This window comes from Heloderma suspectum, chromosome 3 (genome assembly GCF_057233095.1).
Source record: "Heloderma suspectum isolate Gila_16-S chromosome 3, 16-S_ref, whole genome shotgun sequence".
NCBI lineage: Eukaryota > Metazoa > Chordata > Lepidosauria > Squamata > Helodermatidae > Heloderma > Heloderma suspectum.
In genome coordinates, this window is record NC_139460.1 from 245,758,375 (window position 1) to 245,779,664 (window position 21,290).

At 41.4% G+C, this 21,290-nt stretch overlaps 1 protein-coding gene across 1 annotated transcript in view; it reads left to right on the forward strand.

Moving 5' to 3' along the window:
- PDZD8 (PDZ domain containing 8) overlaps positions 1–21,290 on the forward strand; it is a 97,919-nt gene that overhangs the window by 69,099 nt on the left and 7,530 nt on the right. The window contains exon 4 of the mRNA XM_084846109.1: positions 17,057–17,219. Coding sequence (XP_084702235.1) covers positions 17,057–17,219 — 163 coding nt within the window. The remainder of the gene's footprint in view (positions 1–17,056; positions 17,220–21,290) is intronic.

A 21,290-nucleotide genomic window follows, 5' to 3' on the forward strand; every position in this document is an offset into this window, starting at 1 on the left:
ACATGTGCAAGCAATGTGGGGTTTCTTCTGTTCCTGAAAAATGGCAAGCTGTTGAGTAGCAGAAAACGTTTGTTCAAAATCCTCATGTTAAGTACTATATCTTTTTTGTTTTTCTTCACAATGCTGTGCCCTCACTTCTAGTTCTCTGCTATAGTGACATACCATCCTTGAAGAGTCTGCTATCAAAACAAATCCATACATTAAACCTATTTTATATATTTCTTTTCTAAACGGTATTGGTTGATTTTAATAGCATAGAAACCCAATTCTGTCTTTGCTTTCTCCTTTCTAAGCTATCAAATAATTTAAATGCCATCATATCATAGACTCTTTTCACTTTTAATTATTTTACCACACTGCTGTTTAGAGGATATTAAAGTATATAGGTCAAAGGATATGAGCTGCAAGAGTTTGGTGATGAAAACAGAGGTTTACTCTTCATGATTTTCTGCTGACATTTGAAGGCTAACAAATTTCCTCAGTAGGAAATAAAAGTTCTTTATTGATGCATTATGGAAATTGACAGAACTGAGTGATTTTGAAATGATAAGGGAACATAGATCCGTTTCTGTTTGCAAGCAGAAACAAAAAGGGCAAAAATGTGGCACTCTTTTCAGAATCTCCATAACTACCTTGGTCTTTGCAGCTTTTCCTGGATATTTCTTACACTTGGGAAAGCTCACATGAAAGATAAATTACTTAAAAATGAAAAAGTGTGTTTTCAGTTGCATATATAAATGTCAGATTGCTACATGCGGTGCAATAATATCTCCCACCTTAAATTAGGTTTTTTAAACAGAAATTTAAGGTCAAAAGAATTATGGTTAAATTTCTCCATGAGTATGACTTAATGTTCTGTGCACTTCATGCTAACATTAGTGATATATTAGTGAGTGCTAATAAATATGTACTAATACATTTTTTTTTACTTTAATGATGTGAGATGTGTTTTGTATCAAGAATATTGTACAAAACACAACAATTTTGTCTTCAAGTGTAACACAGCAGATATATAATATATATATTATTACATTTATATTCCTCCTTTTTCCCTCTTACAAGGAACCCAAAGCTGCTTACATGGTTCTCCTCCCCATTTTCTCCTCACAACAACTCTGGGTAGGTTAGGCTGATCTTAACTGCAACGAGTTAGTAAGCCCTGTATTTCTGAAAGGTATGGAAAAGAGAAGCAAAAATTATATCTTCAAGGTGGTGACAAGCAAAGGCAGATAGTCCTGACCTAGAAATGGGCTGAAAATATTGAATAAACTTTTTCCATGGCTAAGGGTCATTTGACCCTTGTCCCCTAAATGCCAAACAGCTTATAAGCTTTCTAAGCATTTATTACTTTGATAAATCAGCACCATGGAGATCAGCCTGCACCTCCCAACCTTTCTCCTATTTCCTATGGGAAGAGAATGCATACATTAAAGACAACAATCTTCACTAGGGTTTATGTGAATATTAGAGTCTTGGAAGTGTATAGAGGCAGACAAAGCCACATTTGCAACAAAGTTTCCAAATGGATCCATTTAAGTATGGAAATTTAGCACACAAACAGGTCAAAGTTAAAACCCAAGCTCTATAACCTGTGTACTAGGCCATTGATCCACCATAGAAATCAAAGCCTTTTACCTCAGAATTAAGAGCATACAGACAAGACAGGCCTGGTTCATACGTAACAACAACCCAGAGTATGGGTTGTCACTGAATGGATTGTCATTACATACAAACCCTTCACTGTGGTTTAACTGTGGATTGTTAACCAGGAAGAGAACCCATAGTTGTCATTACATGCAAACTAGTGGGGTGGGGGGATCTTCATGACAACAGAATGAGAAGCATGTTGGAGTATTATCCGGATTTTCATGGAATCAGCTTTGATCCATCAGGGATACACAAAGCAAGAAAAGACTAGTCTACTGTACCTTAAAAACCCGCTTTTCATGCACCACACAGCGCTTGAAAGCAACAAATTTCTGGTTTGGGTGGGGGGAGTAGGACTGAATGTCATCAACCCAGCAGGTGCTGCTCAGCCAATGAGAGAGGGTTGTTTCCCACCCCTGTCCGGGATTCCCCCCCGCCCCCGGCTACCACATTATTATCCCTGAGAGTATCTGAAGGCTCCCCATGAGAGCACCCCACCAGTGTAATTTTGCCCCATTCCAGCCAACAGTCAGGGACTTAGAGCTCCCACTCCCCTCTCCTTTTCCAGGGAGTAAATACAGGGCTCTAGCCTCTTCACACATTGACAGTCTGCAGTCTGCAGCCCAGTCATAAAACCCCAGTTGCGTACTTTCAGGTTGTAAATACAGCGATCTAGCTGCTTCACCCATTCTCAGTCTGCAGCCTCTGTTGCCTGCTTTCCCCACATTGCGAATCTGTAGCATCTTTCTCCCACTGAGAAAATCGGAGCATTGTGATTTCAAGTACTAGCTATCTAGTAAGAGGAGGCTGCAGCCCCAGTATTCGCTGTATTGATAGGGGGATACAGTAAAAACTAAAGAATGCAGGAGAGGGAGGAGAGGAGGTGCCAGCAGAGGCAAAGGCAGCAGAGAAGCAGCGCCCATTGAGAATAACAGGCTCGCTTCCCTCCACAGCCTCCCGTTCTGTGCTCGGTGATATGTGAGGAGACAACCAGTTACATCCCCAATCTGGCACTCTCAATTTTTTTTGATGTGGATCAAATTACATTAAAAATTACACTGGGGTAATCAGCTGTTCACTTACTTCTGAGTAGGGATGCTGTGCTTGTGTTTACCCTTTGGTGGGAGTTCTCCTCTTTGCTCAAGTGCACTTGAGAACAATGAGTTCCTCAAACCCCAACAGCTGCCATTCCACAAAGCAGGGATGCGGCGGGGAAAAACAGAAACAAAAAGGGGCATCCCACCTACGGTGATGCAACAGCAGAAGCCCCCCCCCCAAAAAAAAACCATGTAAGAAGCTGCATTTAATTCAGTAATATGGAACACACTGCACTGGAAGCAGGCGGAAGCTGGCTTAAAGGGAAAATGCAGCACAAAACACCTCTGAAAAAGCTCTGGGTTTAAGGCTAGAAATGACGGTTTTGCTGCAGAGTGGCCATGACATCATGTGTCCCTAACAACTTTAAGCCACAGCAACACCGGAGAAAACCTCCTATGCAGACAGGCCCCCAGGTCATAGTAACACTTTTTCTCAAAAAAGTTTGTGAATGTTCTTCATAGGTTGCCCAAGAAAATAAAAACGTTTCCTTTGAAATCTGTTCCTGTTCTTCCCATATTGCATCCAATTATTTGGCTTTATTCAGGTGTCAAACTTCGTTTAGCTAGGTGCATTGTCTGTAGAGTTTTTATAAGATTTTCCTTAGTACACTGAGTAGCAATCAAGGAGTTGCTGCTCAAGATTTTCTGTTTTGAAGGAAAGTGTATCTTAGCAACATCTTTAGCTCATGAAGAAAAGGGAACTGAGTTTACTGGAACTTTGTTTGACACTGTATGTTCCTTTTTAAATGCCAGTCTAAGCATAGGCATCCTGGCATTAGGATAAAATCACATGAACCCTGGAACAAAAAAATGTTGATAGAGAATGCTCAGCTTCTTTTTCTGTTTTGGCTAATTATAATACAGTAATACAGAACTGGTCTTTCAGCCTAGAGCACTGATAATTGAATAAGTAGAACATCTGTGACATAAATATTGAACAGTACTAATGCTTAATAAATATATGCCACTCCTTCTCCAGTATGTTAGCTATAAACCATTTGTTTCACATCTGTATAACTGATAGTACAAACTATCCCAGACAGAAGAGAGTTACTGTTTTAAATTACCAGATTAGCCCTTTTCACTGTTGGATTTAATTATTAATAGTACTTTTAATTTGTTTAGAGTTGTCTGTTGATGGATTTGTTTAGTTTGCCTCAGGGGCATTGCAAGATATTCTAAATATTCATCACTGTTGGCCGCTACCTCACTAGGCACTCTATGGCCAGCATCTGGCTTGACAGGCCAGCAGCTGGAACATCTAACTTAGCCGTGGCTGCCTATAGACTGACACAAAGTCTTGTGAGACATTGGATAAGACTAGGGGAGACCTATATAAGGCCCACATGGACTGGCCTCAGTTTGCTGGCAACTCCAGCCCAGTCAGGTGCTGTCTATGTAGTGCCTGGACAGACAGTGCAACAGCTGCCCAAAGGGAGCAGGTAGGGTCTTGGCCCCTGCTGCCTGAGCAGCAGTGTTTGGCTGACACTCAGGGCAGTGCAAAATAGATTTGGAGCACAAGCCCAATGGGCACAGACCTAGTAATGACCATGGTTTGCACTCCCCCCTATCTAAATAGGCACTACTCACAGCTGTCCAAAAGCAAGTACTGTACCATCCCTTATTGCTCATATTTGCCATCAACTAGTAAGAGTGATCCAATGCAGATGATCACTTTCACTTGCAGATCTTCTTTTCTGGGAGTATGCAAGACCTCTCAGGGAAACAAAAACCCCAAACAAACCCTGTAGCCAGCTCCCATGATTGTGTTCAGAGCACTGAAAAAATGATCAGCACTGTCAGACCTTACAGTGGTAATTACCTGGGTTTGTGTGTGCAGATGTGATTTTTTTTATTTTCAAGTGGGGCTGAGAGAAGAGTCACCAGACTATGAAGGTTCCTTCTTCCTTTCCAACTTCAATAAGGGATCAGTACTGCCATTGGTTCTTGGGGGAGGAGGTGGCTCCGAAAGATTTTCAAGGGCAAGAATGCATATAGACCTACTGCACTTCAGCAGGTTTATTTGGGCTACTGCTTTTATCTTGGCAATCTGCTTTTTCTATGCATGCAAGGGATTATACTTCTCTAGTGGGATACTTGTTTTTCAAGCAGAAGCTCTTCCCTCTTCAGGGCATGACAGTTTTACATTCAAGGATGGAAAGGAAGGGTGGTCAGCCATTTAAAAAGCAATATGTGGTGCATTGCAGAGCTGTTGTTTGGAGAAGACAAAGTCATGGCATTGAAATTTAGACAAAGATTAGGAAAACAATTAGAAGTGGAAGTAGGTGTGATAATTTTGAAAACCGGCAGCTAATCATTCACAACATTGCAAGAGATAGGTTTTTTTACAGACTGAACCATAGATCAATTTTCAAGACAATGGGCAAAAAATCCAAAGGTGCTCTTCAACATGTTAAAGGTGTCTTCTGCTCATAGAAAGGATGTCTCACATCCTGTGCTGGAAAATTGCAGAAGAAAGTGAAATTAAATCCAAAGATTTCTTTTGCTAGTGTAAATTGAACTGCTATAGAACCTCCCTGTTATAATACTTGGACAAAATCTTATGCAAGCCTTTGCTCAAGCATTTGCAGAACAGCTTAAACTGCTATTTTCCTTCTGCTCTTTGGGTCCAACTCATTTGTGTCGAAGTTTAGGAGAGTAGCAGTTATTAAGTCATTAACTGACAGTGCAGTCCCATGCATGGCTATTCAGAAGTAGGTCTCTTTGAATTCAAAGGGACTTACTCCCAGGTAAATGGGTATAAGATTGCAGCCTAAATGTAGATAATTTCTCAAGCAAGGAAAAAAATAAAATAAATCCAAATGCATAAGCAGAAGTCCTATGAGGTAGAACCTATATTGAAGAAAAGGAACTGCTAGCAATTTAGATAATTAGCAGAATAGATTATTAACAGAACAAACTCTGTGAAAGAAAAAAAAGCACAAAATCCTAAAAAGAGTGTTCCATTAAAAGATGTAACTGTTTTATAAGTAGAACTTATGTTTTAAAATTTAAATAAATATACATGTTACCAAAAATCATTTAAATATGTTGGAAAAGTTCATGCAATGAGGATAGACATTGAAGTTGTAAGCAATTTTTAAAATCCAAAGAATTATGTATTTAATTTATACCAAAAGGGGGTGGTGTAATCTAACAAAAAACAAGTAGAACAGAATACACAATGATAGTGATGTTTTTTCCCCCTCACATCCTTACTACTTTACATTGGTTGTAAACTGCCACGGTCAAAGAGGCAGAGGAGAAATGTTGACATAAATATAGAACTGCCTCACTGAATCTGGTAATTATCATTTATTTCAGTTGAACATGCAAATGTACTTCACTCCTCCAAAAAGTTGAGGAAAGTCTCTAGTGAATGTAACAGATTTATTGAGAAATATTATAAAATAACCAAGTTTTGATAAACTCTACTTATCCTATATTGCTGTAATACGAAGAGAATCTTGTAGTTTTCCCCCAAGATCAAACTCCAGTTACTGCCTTACATGAGATTGTTCATCTTGGCTTTAACAGTTTTTTAATAACTGATTCATGCTCTACTGTCATCTTAGAGGAATGTTTTCAATCAACACATAATCAGTATTGAAAGGTAAAATCAACATTTCCCATTATTTCAGGACTGAGAAAACATCACAGCTTCATTTAGTAACAGAAGCTACATCCTCATTCTGCTGAATTGCTCTATTTGGAAGAGCAGGGGCAGGACTGCACATACAACTGATGGCCTCCTTTTTTTTAACATAGTGTAAATGTTGCCCTCTTAAATGCTGATTGCCTGCTGTTGCAGTTGTTTGTATCTTCTCTGTTCTGTTCCTGTAATTGCCACTTAGTTGGAATACCTGGGCAATTCATGCTAATTGCTAGAGAGTTTACTTCTTACATATCTCAGATACTGTTTATTTCTGAGTGTTTTGAAAAATTACTGCTTTGCAATCCTAAAATAAGCACAGGCTATTGCAAGTATGCTCCAAATAGTGAGAGGGGAAAATAAAAAGCAATGTTATGTATAAATCCAATATTCTAATAATACAACTCTTAACTAAAATGTTTTCAAATGTGTTGGTAAAATACAAGATGTTATACATATGAAGCTGCCTGAAACTGATTAGTGTCTACTCCAAGTGACAGTGGTTTTCTAAGATCTTGGGCAAAGTACTTTTCCAGCCCTGCTATCTGATTAACTGAGATTCCAGAGATTGAGACTGAGACCATCTGCACGCAAAGCATGTCCTCTACCACTGAATTGTTGTTGTTCAGTTGTTAAGTCGTGCCTGACTCTTTGTGACCCCATGGACCATAGCACGCCAGGCCTTCCTGTCCTTCGCTCTCTCCCAGAGTGTGCTCAAGTTCATATTCATTGCATCAGTTATGCTATCTAGCCACCTCATCCTCTGCCATCCCCTTCTCCTTTTGCCTTCAATCTTTCTCAGCATCAGGGTCTTTTCCAGTGAGTTTTCTATAGCCCTCTCCTATTTATGAAACCTCTTTGTCCAAAGTGATGAGGAGTAGAAAGGGGGCATCCAGATGTGTGTTCTGTTCCCCTTGTGGCTACCAGTCAGAGCCCACTACATGCATTGGTATTTCCTTCTATCCAGGCAGAGGAGACATCATGGACATTACTTTCTAAATTAGTAATTTTTAATGCAGAAATCCAGAAGATATGTGAAAAGTAAGCCATAGCGAATACAGCTTCCAAACCCTGCATACACACAAATTTTGAAGCTACACTGGACTTCTGCAGAACCAGCTCAACCCCTTTGGTAAAACCAGCTTCAAAGGGCTTTATAAAACCATGTAGGCACTTGTAACTGTACATATTTTAGCCTCAATCAATTCAAAACTCTTTTAAAAATAGTATTAATGAATATTTAACTGACAGAAAGTAACTATAGCTTTATCCAGACAGTCACATTTACTCTTAACCTATCAGTTTGGCACAGTAGTGATAGCATATCTGCCAAATTTAAATTACTCTTTATTACATTTGGTTCCATATACTTAAAATAATTTCATTGACTGGTTAATAGGTACTATTTATTTAAAATGTTCCTATTTACCTAATGCTAATCAAATTTATGGAGGCAAAAATTATTTGAGAAGTCACATTTATAAAAGCGAGTGTCTTGACCAAGTGAACAAATGTAATAGCTGAACCACCCCACTTCTAGAATGGGTGTGTTTTCAGAACGCCTGATTCCCAGGTGTTTCTGGAGAAAAAAAAATCATAAATATCTTACTGGACATGAATAGTTAATATATTACAGCCAACAACTCTCATGATTGTGCACACTGTTGTATCTAAATCTCACAGTGAAATACCTATGTTTACAGCCTAATATTCCATGTCAAAAGTAAATTATGATGTGTGGATCCCAGTAATCTAGCAGGGTCCAGCTCACTGGACAGCAAAAAGTCAGTTGTGCTCATTTGCTTTCAACCTTTTCTTCATGTTGATAGATGATTGAAGCCCCCATTTTTGCCTCCTGTACCTTATCTTGGTGCATATTTACTATTTCTTTCTTATCCAGGTGTGTGTGGCCTTTTCAATATTATCCTATATGTTAAAAGGTTTTTCTGGGGGAAGCAGCAAGAGCATTATAATCTGCTGCGGTGGAATGGTTGGCCAAAGAGAGGTTGGAGTGATGCTGTACAGGATAGTCTAAACTAGCATTTCCTACCCTTCCAAGTGTAGGACGCAAAGGAGCTGTGATGAGTTCAGTGTTGCAGGGTCATGCTGAGAACTTTGTAGAGAAATCTGCAATAAGAATTTGGGATGAGTTCAAAAGGATGTTAAGTTTGGAGGTCTCAGCATGGGATTTTATTTATATATATGCCTTGAAGGGTGATGGCAGAACCTAATTTGGGAAAGTATCCTTTCGGAAGTTTGAAACAGATTGTGGAGGAGGAGGATTAATATTTTACAATGATCTGGTAAGAAAAAGGAACAACACGAGGTTTCCCTTGTTTCATTTCTTTCAAATAAGACATTGGGCTCAAGCTAAAAGTAAGGTTTAAGACAGGAGACAAAGTTTGAGCAAATAATTGTGGATAAGAACAATAGTATGTTGTCAAATATGTGTCAGACAGATCTTGGCACTGTGAGTGTAAGCAAGAACCTTTGTTGTTTGAAATAAAACTTGGCTTTAGGCAGGGAAATCACATAAAATATGAACTTCTGTCTGGAGAAAAGGGGTGGCATTATCAACATGTGTTAGTCTTACTGAGGATTGTTTTAAGATATTTGCCCAATGGCACACTACCCCATGAATATTAAAACAAAGCTTTCCAAATGTGGAGATGTGGGCATGAGAGGCTGATGTAATCCACATTTGGTGGTTGCATCTTCATATTCAGAATATCTGGTTTTTGATTCTAGCTAAAACTGAGGGAATTGTAAGAGTGATGATCCCATTAAATCCTATGGTTGTAGTGTTAGATTAATTCAGAGGGCTTGAAATGAGAGGTTGAATTAATTTTTATATGGTAATGATTGCTAAGGTATTAGCAGCCCAGTTCTGGCAAAAACAAAACACACACCAAAGGTTCCATCAGTAAGGTAATAAGAGAAAAAGTGCTGCTTGGTCTTCTAATGTTTAAAGTTAACATATAGAGTGTGTTTAGTGTTGGAACAAGAGTCAGTAGCAATTCCCTTAGACACACTACCATGGATGAAAAAAAGAGAAAGGATTGGGTTTAACCAGACTGAAAGTCAATCCGATCAGTTATTGAAATCCTGGGTTTTATATAAGGAAAGATTAAGCCCAGGGGTTTCACTGTTCATGTCAATAATAAGGCATGAAAAGTTTAATAGCATTGGTGGGAACTTTTTCTCAATGGAAAATACTTTTCTCTAGTAGATTTTGTGATTTGTTTTCTGGAAGTAGTGTAATCCTTAGACAACAGCTAATAAAAACAATTGCATAGTTGGGTTCTACCATTGTATCACTTTCCAAATCAGACATTTTTTTGTTACAAGCATTATGAATTAGGAAATTTAGGGAGCTGACTCTGACCTCCAGAGGGGTAGCCATGTTAAAGGCCATGTTAGAGGGGTAGCCATGTTAGTCTATTGCAGCAAAAACAACAAAGGCTTTTGTGATACTTTTAAGACTACCAAATTTATTGTGGCATAAGCTTTTATGGACACTGTCCACTTCATCAGATGCATGAAGCATTAACCTCAAGTTGGCAGATGTACATACATGTGTGGGTGGCGGCAGGGAAGGGAGACATAAACTGTATTGTCAGAGGGAATTGAAATGCAAAAAGTATAGACAGTGATATTTACCTTAGCGGTTGCCATTCATAAAACATTGGGTGATAACACAGGCATCATTGGTAAGCCAATTAACATATGCACTCTGATTTTTTTAAAAAACAAAACTTTGTCCTTATTCAAACCACAGGAAATAGAGTTGAATCTCTTGATGAATTATACTTCAGGAATTTTGCATGAAAGGAAGACTCTCTCATGTCTATATCAAATTAATAAGATATTGAATTAGAGAAAATAAATGGATTGTATACCTGAATAAAAATGTCTTGTCCTTTGTCCTTCAATGGGCAGGCAAACTGTTAAGCAAGCCAGTGGGTCAGTTTTCATGACACAACAGCCTATCGAGGGTTAATTTATCCTTGAGGAGCTGCAGTGTGTGCTGGCCGCCATTATGAATATGCAGTCCCCAACTGGGGGTTGTCGTGTTGTGCAGACTTGGCCAGTGGGGGTTATTTGAGGGTTTAACAACCCTCACATAGCCCTACAACAGACCGTGGCTTATATGAAGGTTGTTTAACCCTCAGATAACCCTCACCAGCTGGATTCACACAACCAAAAACCCTTGACAACCTTCAGTCAATAGTTACATATTCATGATGGCAGCCAGCATGCACTGCAGCTCCTTGAGGGTATATTAACCTTTGATGATCTGTGATGTGAACCAGGTCACTATCTTGGCTACCTGAGTGAGTTGATGGCTAAAGTTAAATTTGACAGGGACCTCCAGGCCATCAGTCATGCCTTTGACCACTCTGCTGCACTAGTTTTCAACTCTAGAATCTGTGTGTACAAACAACCCAAAGGTTTTTTTGTTATTTTTCTATGGTATAGAATCATAGGGTTGGAAGGGGCCTACAAGACCATCGAGTCCAACCCCCTGCTCAGTGCAGGAATCTTATTCCCAGGCAATCTCCCATCCAAGTACTAACCAGGGCTGACCCCACTTAGCTTATGAGATCAGATGAGATCGGCTGCATCCAGCCCTTTGCTCATTACTTCTAAAGTGCTTGGTATTCTATAGAACTATATATGGCTACTGGTGATTATTTTACATATTGACCAAGTTTCGTTGGGTTTTTAGTTCAGATCCTAAATAAGGTATTAATCTGTTTTCCATCCCAACATTCTCCTATCTACACATCTTTTGGCATGTGGGCCCATTAGAGAAAGCAGGAGTAAGAGATGTAGGAGTAGCAGCAGCACAGCCTTACCCAGCTGTCAGGAGCGCTCTGGCGGCTTCCCCCAGTAGATTCCAATAGCCAACTCAAAACACAGACGAAAGGATTTCTTTTCAAAGCTTTAATCCTTTTACAACTTAATGACTCTTTCATTTCATTATGCTAATTACCAGCGACTAAAGCAAGGAACAGCAGGGTAGCTTAAGCTTCAAGTAGTCAGTTGATCCCCGTTTGAAAGAGAGTCACTTGAAGACCCAGAACTTATGGGCTAGGGAGAGATCTTCCCTCTTTCCCTTGGGTCCATGGGAGGTGGCCGTTGCTTGCGCGCCAAATGGGCGCTACGCCTCCTTTCCGCGCCCTCCATCGCTCGTCGTCGCTCTTTGTGTCTGTGTCGAGCGTCTAAGAAGCCCCCCTCCCACATTCCCTCACTACCTGGGTTGCTATCTATCTCTGGAATGCTGGCAGGAGGAATCCCTGCCAGGTGCTGAGCCTGTGAGGGATAAGCTGGCCCCTCTCCCACGGATAGCTGTTCCTCCTCAGAATCAGAACTGCTCTGAGGCTCTCTGGGCTCAGTTTCCACCCTGACACCAACCACTGATGCTCTCCTTATGTTTTGGACTAGAATGCTAATCATCCTTGATCATTAACCATGCTTGCTGGAGCTGATGGGAGTTGTAGTCCAAAACATCCAGAGGGCACCATGTTGGGGAAGGCTGCAGTAGTAAATAATAGTATAAAAAGGTGTCCCCAACCAGTCGTGTCCGACTCTAGGGTGCGGTGCTCATCCCCGTTTCTAAGCCGAAGAGCCAGCGCTGTCCGAAGACGCTTCCATGGTCATGTGGCTGGCATGAATGAACACCGAGGTGCACGGAACGCTGTCACCTTTCCCGCCGAGGCGGTACCTATTTATCTACTTGCAATTTCTTGCTTTCGAACTGCTAGGTTGGCAGAAGCTGGGACTGAAGACGGGAGCTCACTCCGTCACGCGGCACTCGGGTCTCGAACTGCTGACCTGCCGACCTTCCAGTCTGCAGTTCAGCGTCTTAACCACTAAGCCACCACGGCCCCAAGCCACCACGGCCCAATAGTTAAAACAGAATATTTCAGTGTCCAAAATGCAGATGGAAAATAATCTTGTGCAGACAGGCTTAGTCCCACACTAAGTGGTGGGGACACTATCTAACATCATCATTGCCCACCATAAATGTACATCTTTTTCTGACCCACTGCAGTCTCTGGTCAACCTCTTTCTGTGGGTTTTCACTACACTTCAAGCTACAAAGATCTATCTAGAAAATTCCTTTCTTTCTCTGAGAGACAGGCTGATTCCACGGGTGCCCACAATAGTCATGCCACATTTGTCCTCTGCCCCAGAGCTGTTTGCAGCTTTAGTTTTATTAAGGTAAAGGATGAACACACATTCATATATGTGGCTTTTTAAAAAGGAATGGGAAATAGCACAAGCTTGCAGCAAATAGAAGTAAATGACCTCATCATTTTTAAATTACATTCTTTTTGTTAAAGCTTTTCTGAATGAAAAATAATTTTCTCCCTGAGACCCTGACCGTTACCTGAGTTCCACTGCCAGTCAAGGCCAAGAGTACTGGAGTAAATAGGCCATTTGTCTAAGGACTTTGAATATAGCATATGGAGTTTGTGGAACTGGTCTTTCTTTATCCTGTTTTCATTTGCTGTGAATTGGCTTGGTTAAACTGGTGAACCACATAGCTTTCTGCAAAGTTGAAATATGCTATTATTCACATAGGGCCAGTTTGCATGATCAAACAAGCCACCATGTGCCAGGTGTCATGTAATAAGAAATGTAATAATAATAGTAATAATAAATGATCTGGAACTAGGACTAAGCAGCAAGGTGGCCAGGTTCACTAATGACACCAAATTATTTAGGGCGGTTAAAATGAAGAGGGATTGCGAAGAACTCCAAAAGGATCACTCCATAGTGGGAAAATGGACATCAAAATCGCAAATGCTGTTCTGTGTAAGCAAGTGTAAAGGGATGCACATTGGGGGGAAAGTCCCAACTTCACTTGTATGCTCATGACTGACCAAGACAGAGATTTTGGGCTTAAGGCTGACAGTTTGCTGACAGTGTCCAACCCAATGTGCAGCTGCTATGAAAAAAGGCACATTCCATGTATTCAAATGCATAATTAAGAAAAGAATCGACTTAGCTGAGGGGATGGGAAAAAGCTGTAAGGTACTGATGTTTCAACACACTCTTAAAATCCCCTCGCCCACCCAATCCATGATTCTCTGGTTCAAGTCAGGCAAATACTGTATAAGGACAGTGATTTCACATCTTCTCAGGGCAATTTCTGTGGATTCAAACAAAAAGAAAAGTGCAAACTTCCCAGTTACACAGGATTCTTTGTACAACATAATCAGAAGTATGCCGTATCATGCACTCAGAAATCTTCATTAATTTTTATCACAGAACTTCCACACTGCCAGTCACTTTTTCAAAACCACTTTTGAGTGAGAGATATAGATTGAAATTGTATGCAAGCCTATTTATTTATTTATTTCATTTTATTCTGCCTTTTAGTTCCAAAGTCTCCCAGGGTGACTTACAAAGATAGGAAATAAGACAGCCCCTGTCCACAGGCTTACATTTTAAAATACATAATACAAAAGGAAAGGGGATTGGGAGGGAGGAGGAAATCAGAATAGCAGAAGCAAGCTCCATTTTATTTCTGCAGTCATAGCTGTGATATAATTTAAGTGCGTTTAAAGTATAAAACTACACATGCTCAGAGTTCTATTATTTTTTAATCAGGGTTGGCAAACGATTGTACAGCATGGATTGGTGAGGCAGGGGTGTGAATATGTTCCTGTATTTCAAAGACTGCTTTTCTGTGTGATTCTGAGAATATCATGTGTTATTTTAATTATGATCATTATCATTGATTGATGTTATGGTTTGTGGTGTTCTTGTGTGTGTGTGTGGGGGGGGGGGTTGCAAAGGGTTCCTGCTGGCTTCCAGGGGATATAATCATTATCATCATTACATACAAAGGGATGCCTAAACTTTCTCCTGAACAGTCCAGTCCTTACTTCTTACAAGTAAGATATGCATAGTCTGAAAAGCTTGGCGGTTGGGCAGTACAAAAATGAAATAAATAAAACAATAAATTTGTACTGTGCTGCTTCTGAGTAGGCCTGCTCTGGTGGATGCTTTGTAATGGATTTTTGGATGCTTTCAGAACAAAAGCTTGGATGTTGGGAGGCTTTCAGAACTTGTTCCTATGTTCCAAAAGCCGCTTTTCTATGTGGCTCTGAGAGTATCACATCCTATTTTAATTATTGTTGTTATTATGGCTGTGTGGACTCTCTGCTCCCATTCATCATCTTAAAGTCACCTGACTCTCTGTGAAATGGGACTTATTGCTAGAACAGAAGAGTGTGGATGCAAAGGAGCACTTTTGTGTGGTTATGTGATTACCCCTCCCCCCCCCCCGCTTTGCATGTTTTGTGCCTCAGTTTTCTCCCTCTGTGGTATGGGTTGGGGATTCAAAGACTCCTCATCCACTGATCCCCCTTGGCTCTGCTTCTCATGACCCCTTGGCTCTGCCTGTGCTGACTTGCTCTCCATCCCACCATTCCGACTGGCCACCGGCCTCCACTGTTTGATGGTGATGTTTAAAATTATGCATGGTTAGAGAAAGTGGATCGGGAGACATTTTTCTCCCTTTCTCAGAATACTAGAACCCAAGGTGATTCCATTAAACTGATTGGTGGGAGATTCGGGGCAGGTAAAAGGAAGTACTTCTTCACACAGCACATAGTTAAACTATGCAATTTGCTGCCACAAGATGTAGTAATGGCCACTACTTTGGATGGCTTTGAAGGGGCATTGGACAAATTCATGGAGGATAAGGGTATCAAGGGCTATTAGTCATGATGGCCATAGCTATGTCCAGTATCAGAGTCAGCATGCCTCTTTACACCAGTTGCTGGGGAACATGGGCAGGAGGGTGCTGTTGCACTCATGTCCTGCTTATGAGTTCCTTGTGGGCAGCTGGTTGGCCACTGTATGAACAGAATTCTAGACCCTTGGTCTTATCCAGCATGGCTTTTATATTCGTATTAGAGACAGGACCTCAATGTTAAGAAGCACTGTACCTCTGATTGCAAAGACAGAGTTGGGGGGGGGGTGTGCGCACACATACACACGCACACACATACCTTGGGGAGATAATTGCTTTTCAAAAACCAAGGAAATTCAATCATCAAAAAACTTGCTGGTTTAAAAGACGATAAGGCTATCACGTTGGTCCAAGCTCCACAAAGCCAGGAAAGTGGAAGCTAGGGCTGATGCCTTATGTGACGTGCCCCGTGACCAGCCATGATGTTGTGCAATGTCACAAATTCAACTTGCTTACAACTTACCCTTTATGTACCCACACTTTTCCTGGGTCTTTCAGTCCCAAATCCAGATTGGGAGGATGGAGTGTCTGGGACCAGCAAAGATGCTTCATGTTGTCCTGGTCCTGTATTGCCTTATGAAGCATCTGAGCCTTACTGTATTGCTCGAGGAATCCTACTGTGAGGTGACTCACTCCTTTATTCTTTCTGTGAGTCGCCCAATGTCTTTATTGGGTGAGTTTATAGTGAGAGATGGGTGTCTCCTTTAATGTAGCTGGGCTGAGAGTGGTACTACTAATAATGGTGTGTGGTACATGTAGCTGTACTTCCTAGCAACAGTATGTCTGATGATGTTGCCAGTAATGCTAAGAAAAGTCAAAGCAGGTTAGGGTAGGGGAAATTGTTTCAAAGATTATTAGGAGGTGCCAAGAAAAATTGGAACTTGGCAGTGTGTGGTGGGGAACATAATGATTTTGAGCAGACATCAGTTGCTACATTTATTGAATTGAAGTATGTTTGTAGAGTGGTGCCTTCTCCCTACTAAAAGGTACTCACAGAGACTTACAAAGAATACCAGGTTAGACAGTTGAACTCGCATACCTGAATGCATACATCTTTTCTGGGGTGAAGTGATATTGGGAAGATGCTTTCTGAAATAAACAAGTAGTGTGCTGGAAGAGGGTGTTTAAGCCTTCCACTAATAACATGTTTTAATTTACAACACCATACCACCACATTGTTTTATCATCAGCAAGCATCTCAAGATCCAAAGCAACCATGAGTAAGTCCTGCAGTATGCGTGCTAGTGGAATATCAATATGGTAGAGAATGAATATTTTCCTTTCAGACTCCAAACCTATTCTGTCACAACCAAACATCTCGTGTTAGAAAGCAATCCCAAAAATCTTGCAGCATGCCTGCTGCTGGAAATCTCGGTGTGTTGTTGAATGATCTGTCTCATTCCTGTTGGTGTAATAGAAACACTAGAATAAAAAACTTGAATTACAACGTAATACAGGTTTACCTTGTAGTGACACATAAAAATAATATAAGGATGGTGAGGGATGCAAGAAGAGGGCTCCCTCTCACTGTTCAACCCATCCTGCAAGCTACTGGAGTAATCAACAAATATGCATGGGTCACCTCACAGTAGGATTCCTCTAGCAATACAGTAAGGCTCAGATGCTTCATAAGGCATTACAGGACCAGGACAACATGGAGCATCTTTGCTGGTCCCAGGGACTCCATCCTTCCAATCTGGATTTGGGACTGCAAGACTAAGGAAAAGTGTGGGTGCATGGAGGGTTAAGTTGTAAGCAAGCACAGTTTGTGACGTGAGATAGCCTTATTGTCTGGTCTTTTAAACCACCAGATTTTTTGATGATTGAATATAATCTAATTTTGTTAATACCATAAAGATCATTGTTCACATTTACCTTTCTTCTCAGGTAGAACTAATAAAAGGAAATTCACCAGGTGTTGGACTCACTCTCCGTCAAATACAAGCTAAGGAAGGAGAAACAGGGCATGTTGTTGTTGAGACTGTCATACCAAATTCAGCTGCTGCAGCTGCTGATCTTCAGAGGGGGGACAGGCTTATAGCTATTGGAGGTAAGTAGCAAAACTACTTGTATAAAACTCTACATCAGGCCTGCATAAAGCCTAATGAGATCTACAAACGGAATTCAACCCACCACCCATGTCTAATGGCTCACCTACAGTTCAGTAAACCTACCTGGCACTCCAAAACCAGTGGTGGACCATTGATCAACTGGTAGGCCACAACATAGCACTGGTGGACTGTATTTGGCTAGATGCCTGCAGCCAAAGAATTGGAGCGGTTAGTTCAAATCAATATGTGATTTGCCATTCACTTCTTGCCAGTCTTACATAGCCCCAGTCCTACTCTCTCCTTGACTTCTCCTAGGTTCAAATCTGTGTCTCCATCACCCATTATTTCCTCAGGTTTCTGCATTGCCAGCTACTACTTACTTAGTTCTGCTTCATTTAGTTACCTTGGCTCTTGACCATGCTTCCTCATACTCATGTCTTTTTCTCTTTCCATAGAATGCAATTCCTCCTGAATTTAAGCAAGTTTCTTCAGAACATCTTCTCTAACTAGTCCCTTTTTGCTTCCTTTCCCTGCTGTCTTTGCTTTTTCATCATTCTTCACCTATCCTAACTTCAAGCTTCTGTTTTTTCAGTACATAATCTGCACCAATCCTTCAGTTTCCCTCCTTCTGAGCTCTCCGTCCCTTAGCGTTCTTACATTAACACCTCCCTTGAGGAGGGAGTGATGCCATCAGCCCTCAAAGAGGCAGCGATCAGACCACTCTTAAAGAAGCCCTCCTTGGATCCCCAAGTTCTGAACAACCTTTCGCCCAGTCTCGAATCTGCCATTTTTGGGCAAGGTGATTGAGCGGGTGGTGGTGATGCAGTTGACGGCACACTTGGAAGAAGCCGATTATCTAGACCCATTTCAGTCGGGCTTCAGGCCTGGGCATTGGACAGAAATGGCCTTGGTCACCTTGGTGGATGATATGAGGAGGGCTCTGGATAGGGGCAAATGCTCCTTCCTTGTTCTCCTTGACCTCTCAGCGGCTTTTGATACCGTTGACCACAGTATCCTCCTGGACTGCCTGGAGGGGTTGGGCATTGGAGACACTGTATTGCAGTGGTTCCAGTCCTTCCTGTCTGGCAGGTGCCAGAGAGTAGCACTGGGAGAGGAGGTTTCGGACCCGTGGCCGCTCACTTGTGGGATGCCACAGGGTTCCATCCTCTCCCCGATGCTATTTAACATCTATGTGAAGCCGCTGGGGGCTATCATCAGGAGGTTTGGGGTGCGGTGTCACCAATATGCAGATGACACGCAGCTCTACCTCTCATTCAAATCTTCACCAAGGTTGGCCGTAGAATCCCTGTCCAAATGTCTGGAGACGGTGGGTGGCTGGATGGGGAGGAATAAGCTGAAGCTGAACCCTGACAAGACCGAGGTACTTTTGGTGGGAGACAAGAGGAGGCTGGGTGATGTTGACCTGGTGTTGAATGGGGTACGGCTACCCTTGAAAGACCAGGTCCTCAGCCTGGGGGTCATTTTGGACTCCCAGCTGTCCATGGAGGCTCCGGTGTCAGCTGTGAGGTGGACAGTACTGTATCAACTCCATCTGATATGGCGGCTGCGCCCCTACCTTCCCGACCATCTGCTCCCATCAGTAGTACATGCCCTGGTCTCCTCTCGTTTAGACTACTGTAATGTGCTCTACGTGGGGTTACTCTTGAAGATGGTTCGGAAGCTGCAGCTGGTACAGAACGCGGCGGCTCGCCTGATTAAAGGCAGCCGCCGCGGAAATCACATCACTCCAGTGCTGAAGGAGTTGCACTGGTTGCCAGTTGTTTTCTGGGCCAAATTCAAGGTGTTGGTTTTGACCTTTAAAACCCTATATGGTTCCTGCCCAGCCTATCTTAAGGAGCACCTCCAGCAACACCAGACAGGCCACTTAACAAGATCAGCCTCGGATGGCCTTCTCTCTGTCCCATCAGCCAGGCAGCTAGACTGGTGGAGACAAGGGAGAGGGCCTTCTCTGTGGTGGCCCCCACTCTGTGGAACTCCCTCCCTAAGGAACTCCGCCATGCCCCCTCTTTAATGAGCTTCCGCCGGGCATTAAAGACGTGGTTGTTCAGGCAGGCGTTTGGGATGGGTTAGGGTATTTTAGAAAATGTTTTTACTGTAGAATTTTATTGTTTTAAACTGTTTTATTATATACTTTGTACATCGCCCAGAGTGGTTGGGTGACCAGCCAGATGGGCAATTAATAAATTAAATTAATAAATACACAAATATTTATGTATATGTAATAATAAATTAATAAATACATACATAAATAAAATTATGAAACCTTTTCCTAGTTCTCCGCCTGTCTGTGTATGTCCCTGTTCACACATAACAGCAGTAAATTATGGGTTAATTAACCCACAATTTCCCACAGTGCATGCCACCACCATTTTGCATATGCAGCCTCTGATTGGCCTGATCAGGGGTTGCTCCATGATGTCCAAACCCCGACACTATGGGTTAACTGTGGGTTAAACAACCCAGAGTTAACCCATGGTTTGTTCTCAGGTTAACTTTGGGTTTTTTAACCCATGTTTAACCAATAGTGTCTGGGTTTGGACATCACTGAGCAACTTCTGATTGGGCCAATTGGAAGTGGCACATTTTGAATGGAAGTGGCACACAACCTCAACAAATCATGGGTTAATTAACCCACAAATTACCACCATTATGTGCAAACTGGGTCTGTGAGGTTTTAATTCTAGCCAAACTGTCAATCCTCCCTTCCATTACAAAAGTGGAACTGCAGAGTATTCCATGACACTACAGCAGCTCAGAGAATTGGTATCAGAACCTTTACTGTCACAAGCACAATGAAATATCAATTTGTCTTTGGACAGATTCCTGTATTTCTACTGGCACTTTAAGCGTGAAGAAATTGTCTTCTATTATTTCACCATTGACCTCTCTACATGTTTGCTTTTGTACTCTGTACAGTAAAATGTCCTTAATACAGGAAGAGCCCTGCTGGTCGTACAAAGCTCCGTGTAGTTCAGCATCTTGTTTCCAAGAGTAGCCAACCAGACAAATGTTTCCAGGAGGCCTATAATTAGCCATTAAGGCAACAACCCTCACGTGCTGGCATACCACCTCTGAATGCTGAGGTTCCATTTAGCTATCAGCTAATACTTAAAGTCAGTTAGGTCAGTAGCTGTCACCAACCACATCTATTCACATCAAATTCCATAGGTGTTGTGTGAAGTAGTATCTTCTTTAGTCTATTCTGCCTGTCAGTTTCATTGTGTGATGCAGAGTTCTAATAATATGGGGGCAAGGGGGGAATCTATTTTCTCCACATCATGTGTAATTTTTGTAAATGTTTATCGTATCTCCCCTTTCCATTCTTTAAAAACAAAAACCGAAAAAGCTCCAAATGCTTGACACTAAGTACTTAGCTTTCTGTGGCAGGGAAGGTACTCTAGTCCCTTGATCATTTTGGCTGCCCATTTGTTCACATTTTTCAGCTCTATCACATCCCTTTTGAGATTAGATTATTAGACAGCCAGTACAGCTTTGAATTGCATTTGCCGTTTTGTTGCCCCTTCCCTCGGTTTGGTATGAGCTTTTTGGAGCTCTAACTCGGGATGGATAAAACTGTCAGTTTTGTTTTCTTCCACATTCATTTTTTTAAGTATCTCAGGTTCTTTCCATCCTGTTTATGAAGGAATCTGTGAATTTTGGTAAGTTCTTATCAAAAACAAACTAGATGAAATTCTCACCCATCTGCACCAGCCATTTGTAGCAGAACACATGTTGTATCTGCCTGCCATTAAGCTTTTAAAGATGAGAGCCTGTTATGATAAAAGAGGAGGCAACCCTAATTTAGCACCAAAAATTTATTTTATTCATTTATTTCATTTATGAGTCACCCTAAAGTATAGGTGACATACATAATATAAACATGCACAATTAAACTAATAACCTCACTTAAAAACAAAAAAAAATTAAAAGCTGCAATAACAACATTTTAAAAGCAGAGGATAAATATCAAGGCAGCATGGAGAAGGGAAATTTTAAAATGCAGTTTTAAAACTCATCATGAGGTAGCAAGCTACAAAAAATGTGGAGGC